At 41.5% G+C, this 6313-nt stretch overlaps 1 protein-coding gene across 3 annotated transcripts in view; it reads right to left on the bottom strand.

Moving 5' to 3' along the window:
• Positions 1 to 6313, bottom strand: part of MOV10L1 (Mov10 RISC complex RNA helicase like 1) — a 77897-nt gene that overhangs the window by 23068 nt on the left and 48516 nt on the right. For all 3 annotated transcript variants that reach the window (XM_019509311.1, XM_019509310.1, XM_019509312.1), the window contains 6 exons: positions 4164 to 4341; positions 3429 to 3499; positions 2921 to 3012; positions 1781 to 1839; positions 1231 to 1343; positions 345 to 429 (listed from right to left, as the gene is read on the bottom strand). In XM_019509311.1, coding sequence (XP_019364856.1) covers positions 345 to 429; positions 1231 to 1343; positions 1781 to 1839; positions 2921 to 3012; positions 3429 to 3499; positions 4164 to 4341 — 598 coding nt within the window. The remainder of the gene's footprint in view (positions 1 to 344; positions 430 to 1230; positions 1344 to 1780; positions 1840 to 2920; positions 3013 to 3428; positions 3500 to 4163; positions 4342 to 6313) is intronic.

The raw sequence follows: 6313 nt of genomic DNA on the forward strand, positions 1-6313 counted from the left end.
TATCTAAATGACCCAGGACAGGGCCAGGCAATTATTTTGGGCAGAGGGCTGCTTACTGAGTTTTGGCAAGCCATCGAGAGCCACATGACAAACAGCCCAGGGCAGATAAATATTAATTTTCTAAATTTTTTAGGGGCCTCGCGGGCCAGATAGAATGGTCATCAACCTTTTGATGACCTACAATTAAGTGTTAGCCATTTGTAACCTCTTGGAACTTGTCCATAATATACTTACCAACCACACACACACACACACACACACACACACTCCCCCAAAGCATAATTTTTAAACTCTAGCTGGCAGTAATTTGATGGAAAGCAAACATAAAAATATGCCTAACTTACTTGTCTGTGTAGCAACGGTCACCATATCAGTTGTGTTTTTCTCTGAAACCAGGCACTTTGTTTGTTTATTCTGCATTTTCTTAACCTGAAAATGGCATTGGAGAAGACAAGGAAATAACCCTTAAAAATACAAAGTGACTACTTACATTCAAGTCCACCAACTGGGGTCAGAATGTTTTACAATTTTATCTCCTAATCTGCATATCAGTGGGAAAAGATAGATAACAGGAAGACAGTCCAAATGGTGGCACTTTTTCTTTCAATTAAAATATAAAGTCACTCATACCTTCAGGTTGAATTGCTGCTAATTACACAAGTAGTTCTGAATAAGCTTTCAGTGCTAGACCTGGTTTCTTTTCAGAGTTGACTCACTATATCTGGGCCTTTTTTTTTTTAAAAAAAAAAAAAAAGTGAAGGAAAAGGGAAGATGAAGCACTGCCCTCCTTTTATTACTCAGTTAATTAAGAGACATGGGGAAAGGTAGTTTGATCAACCTCACCAAAACAGGTAATTATGCTTTATGATAAGGCTCTCTCAACTTACTGCAGTTAATAATAAGATGGAACTTCCACCCAACAGTTACATTAAAAGAACAGCAGCTAATGAAAATTTTTTTAAAGCAAATTAGGCAATCCTAGCCCATAACTTTTATAAGCAGTTTCCTCTTCAAAAAGGATTATGAGCACAGTAAAAAGCTTTGTTCATAGGCTGCCCCTCTCCTAAGCACTGAAATTTGCATCAAGATCTTCACAATGGGGATGATATCAAAGAAGCAAAATACAGTTTTAATTCAATGCTGCTAGTCTCTCAGGCCGCATCTACAATAGCATTATGCTGCCACTTGAGTGTACAGCATTCATAAGAAATCCATTTATGGTAAATTTACCTTGTCTGCTTGCATGGAATTCTGTTTATGTCCATCGGTAATATGATATCCCATATTATGCCAAGTCTTGATAGCTTGTGGAGACTGTAAAACGAGACTCTCTGGAAATAACACTTTGAGATTGGAAAAGGGGAAGGAGAAAAGGTGAAACATTCTGAAAATCATGTAAAAAGCAGTATAAAAGTACTTACTGTCAAAGTTAAATGTATTACCAACTTTTCTTGAACTTCTAATTAACTGCCTTCAATTTACGAGAAAGCTTTGCCCTGAGGGATGAAGTAGAGGACTGAAGTCCACGTACATATTTTTATATATGTAACATACATCATTAAAAAGCTGCTATTTTTAATCAACTCTGACATGCGGTCATACTGGATAATATGGCAGAATTCTCAGTGGTGGCATCAGTGGTTAGATTTGTTTCTGAGTACATCTAAATTAGGTTTAAACTACTATCATCAGATATAAGAATTCTTTCACTTCGAGGCTGATCACATAGAAGATATCAGCACAATAATTGTTGCTCTTGGAAATAGGTTCAGTGGGTTACCTTTTTCACCCAGATAGATGGCTTGTTCAACAGCAAAATGGCATCGACGGCTGGTAACCCTGTTAATGGTGATATCATGAATTAAATTCAAACCTAAAGTTTCCATAAGCTACAACACTCTTATTCTATAAGGATATCTGGTAATTCCTCCAAGTCTGGGGTTTTCAACCTTTTTGGGTCAGTGTACCCCCAGTGGCCAGTTGAGAAGGCAGGAATCCCTCAGCAGCCAGTCAATGAGTGGGGTCCCTGTATCCCCTGCTGTCCTGCTCTGGGCCCTGCTGGTGCTGGCCCTAGGACACAGGTGTGGGCCCTGTTCCCGCACCCGCTCACTCCCAATGTCCCCCCCCCGCCGCAGCCCCATGGTACAGGCTGGGGGGGCGGGGCCTGATGGGCCCTGCTGTTACAGAAGCTCTCCAGTGGTTCCCCTGGGTCCTATTGCCCCTGATTCCTGTCATCTTTGACAGGAACCAAGGACAGATGCATTTAAATTTTCTAAATTGTTTTTAGGGGCCCTGTGGGCCAGACAGAAGGGCTTCGCAGGCCGAATCTGGCCCGCAGGCCGTATTTTGCCCAATCCTGCCCCAGGGGTATGCGTACCCCCAGTTGAAAACCCCTGCTCCAAGTCAATGCCACATTTCAAAGACAAATGCAGCACTAAAAAACCACAAGATTTTCTGCCCCCTGTTCTGATTTTGATGATAATATTTGAAGGATTACTTGATTAATTCTAAGTTTACTAAGGAGAATGAAAGTATTTTTAATAAAAAGTTAAGCTTAATTTCCCAAATAGATTTTAATGCAATTAGGACACAAAAAACCCAGGAGTGGTTAATCTGGCCAATTTCTGACTTCCACTTATGCCAAAATTACTTGCAACTTTGAAAGTCCATTTTGCCACTTCTTGGCTTCCGATGGTGATATATGAATTTGAAAGAGCAGGTATAAAAATATACAACATTCCCTTTCAGTAACATTTGCCAGAAACCACAAAACGCTGTAGGAGGAAAAAAAAAGTTATCAGGCCCTAAGATTTTATTTGCTCCTTCTCCACTAATGTACTTCTAAGAACAAACTGATCACATGAAAAAGCCTAGCATAAGTATGGAAAGCAAAACACAGCTTTTAAGTCTATACAAATACCTGTTGAATGTAAATTCTATGTCTACTGGTTCTGAGTTGTAAGACTGTACAAGTTCTGGGTTAAGTCTAAGAGCAACTTCTTCTTCATGAATCTATTTTTAACAGGAAAACACAAAACAAAATACCAAGTTATTTACTGGCCTTTCCTTGTCCCCCCCCCCTATATTTCAGGATTTGAGGGGACACAGTACTTTCTTTCCATCTGACATTTCCCAGACCATTTGTTCCTAGCAGCTGAAACCAAACTCAATCTCTAACACAATTTCATATTTCTACATATTTTATAATCTGCTTTTAATAGATGAAATCTATTAGTATTAATATTAAGAGAAAAAGCAAAAAGGTGTAAATTCTTCCAAATATACAGCAGAATAAAGTAGAATCAATCATTTCAGAACACAGGTTAAGCAAATCTAGTTTCATAAATAAAAACTAGATACAAAAATCTTAGTTTTCCTCCTGGAATCTTGAAGGCAATGGAATTTTTTTAGCAGAAAAGTTAACTTACCTCTGTAATATAGCTAATATACTCTATTCTATGCTCAGAATATTCTTGACTTTTTAATTTCACTTTGTCACCTATTTAAAGAAATTAAACAAGGTTAAAATATTTAATGTAAAGATACAGGTGCAGTGAAATGCTCATTGTGCTGTATGCAACTGGTAAAAAAGGTGGTAGGTCCTTCGAAGTCCCCATTGTATTAATTAAGTTGCTCCAGGTGTGCAACCAGGAGCAAAATCTGATGCAAAACCTCCATCAGTTACTATACATCAGTTTGGAACCTACCAGAATGAACACAGCAACTCAGAAGTCATGTGGCGACAGAGCAGTACTGAACAGAAACACAGGCTCTAGAGCAGGGGTGGGCAAAATGTGGCCCGCAGGCTGGATGTGGCCTGCCAGGCCATTCTATCCAGCCCACTGGGCCCCTAAAAAATTTAGGAAATGAATAATTATCTGCCCCTGGCTGCCTGTCATGTGGCCCTCGATGGCTTGCCAAAACTCAGTAAGTGGCCCTCCGCCCGAAATAATCCCCGCCCCTGCTCTAGAGGAACCTGTTAGTATGATGCTGTTCACGGGCTTCTCCACACAGCCTATTATGCAGTACTAGGCTAATGTGGCTATGCTGGCTTCTAGAGTTGGCACTTGTGAACTCCTGCTAAGTGCTGCCTTGCACTATACAGAGAATATTGTTCATCTGTTATTCAGCTCCAACATGTTTATTTAGCTTAAAACCATTACCTATATTTAGGAAAGGCCTGCCTTCTGCCAAACCAGGCACCTCCAGGACCAAGTAGCTCCCATTCCTTTTCAAAGTGATTCCATACATGCTGTAGTCTTTGATCTCCATTTCAGCTTGGATCTCCTCAAGCCACAGCACAGCAGAAAACTTTGCTTTATAGTTAGCTAGACTCAACGGCTGCAAATGGAAACATGCTGTGAATTACGGTAACAATCTAAAGGTCACAGAGGATGGGTTTTAAGTGCTACATAAAATACCTTTTAAATACAACTCAAATAGCTTAAAATCTGATTGCTCAAGACAGACTAAGATAAAGATGTCGCACAGTGAGTGGTAACAAAACCACACCTCTAATTCTGAGTCTAGTACCTTAGTCTTTAAGGCATAGTACATTTTTTAAAGAAAGGTACCAGGCAACATGATGGGTTTGGCAAAAGGGCCAGGCTCAATTTGTTATTTCCATACATCTATAAGTTGGGATATTCAAATTACCCTTCACAAGTTGTCAGCAGCCTTTTTAGGCTGAGGGCTGGTGTGACCTACTTTGGGTCACAGGCTGGTGCTAGGTCCCAACTGCTGCTGCTGCTTTTACCCACAGAAGCATAGAGAGCCTGCAGCTGGTGCTTCTCCTTGGGGCAGCAGAAGAGTGCCCGCAGCCATAGCTTCTCAACGTGGAAGCATGAGAAAGTAACTACTACTAAAGCTGCCCCTACCACTGAAGCCTTATGTCCACAGGCTGTAAGTTGGTAACCTCTGCCTTAAGTCAGTTTGGCAACCAAACCCCACTGAGAATTTGGGGAATTTTGACTCCCTTTGATTGCTCTAAAAATTCCTACAATAGTACTTTTACTGTTCTACTTATCTCTCTACAGACAGATTGCTGAATCAAGGTACAGGTCAGAAGTGGATGGGTGCTAAGATCCAGCTGCTGCTGTCATTTGTCTCTGAGGATGCATGGGGAAAGTGCCCACATCTGAAGCCCTGCACTGCCGAATGCCACCAAAGACCCACGTCCACAGGATGTATCCAAAAGTTTTGTTGGCCAGAAGTTGCCAATCCTTAATCCCCATCATTCAATTGTCACCAAGCAGTACTGAGGCAAGACATAGAAAATTAGGGTTGGAAAGGACCTCAGGGGGTCATCTAGTTCAACCCCCTGCTCAAAACAGGACCATCCCTAACTAGATCATCCAAACCAAAGCTTTGTCTAGCCAGGTCTTAAAAACCTAAAAGGATGGAGAGACTCCACAATCTTTCTGGGTAACTTGTTCCAGTGCGTTACTACCCTCCTCATGACAAAGTTCTTCCTCATATCTAATCTAAAGTTCCCTTCCTACAACTTGAGACCCTTGCTCCTTGTTTCGTCACCTGTTACCACTGAGAATAGTTTAGCTCCTTCCTCTTTGGAACCTCCCTTCAGGTAGCTGAAGGCTGCTATTAAACTCCCCCTCAGCTTTCTCTCATCAAGACTAATTAAACAAACCCAGTTCCCTCAGTCTGTCCTTATAAATCATGTGTCCCAGTCCCCTGTCCTTTTTAGCTCCCTGAAGACCTCCCTAAGCTAAGCTGGTCTCTATACTTGCTAGTTTTCCTCCACATCTGGATATGTTGTTCCTGTGCCCTTAAGATTTCTTTGAAATGCAGCCAACTCTTCTGGACTTCTCTCCCTCTCAGACTGGTCTCCCAGGAGATCCTGCCCATCAGTTCCCCAAGTGAGTCAAAGTCTAAATTTTCTGAAAGTCCAGAAAAAAAGTTCATCTCCAACCTCTTTATAATCACCCTTCAAGTATTTAAAGACTTATCAAATGCTCCCTTAGTCTTCTCTTTTCCTGACTAAAATAACTCAAGGGCTCACGCAGGCTCATAGGTGGCCATCAGATCACCCCTAAGTTTATCGGGGTGACCACCAGTATCTTGGGGAATGTTTGTTCACCAGAGTGCCCCAAGGGATGACAAGGTCGAACAGTCATAAACTACTACAAGACCGTTTCAGGCTGTACCTAAGGAAGAATTTCTTTACTGTCTGAGCCTCCAAGGTCTGGAACAGCCTGCCATCAGAGGTGGTTCAAGCACCTACACTGAACACCTTCAAGAACAAATTGGATGCTTATCTTGCTGGGAACTTATGACCCCAGCTGACTTCCTGCCC

The sequence above is a fragment of the Gavialis gangeticus genome, unplaced genomic scaffold (assembly GCF_001723915.1).
Source record: "Gavialis gangeticus isolate Ggan-Ray unplaced genomic scaffold, GavGan_comp1, whole genome shotgun sequence".
Lineage (NCBI taxonomy): Eukaryota > Metazoa > Chordata > Crocodylia > Gavialidae > Gavialis > Gavialis gangeticus.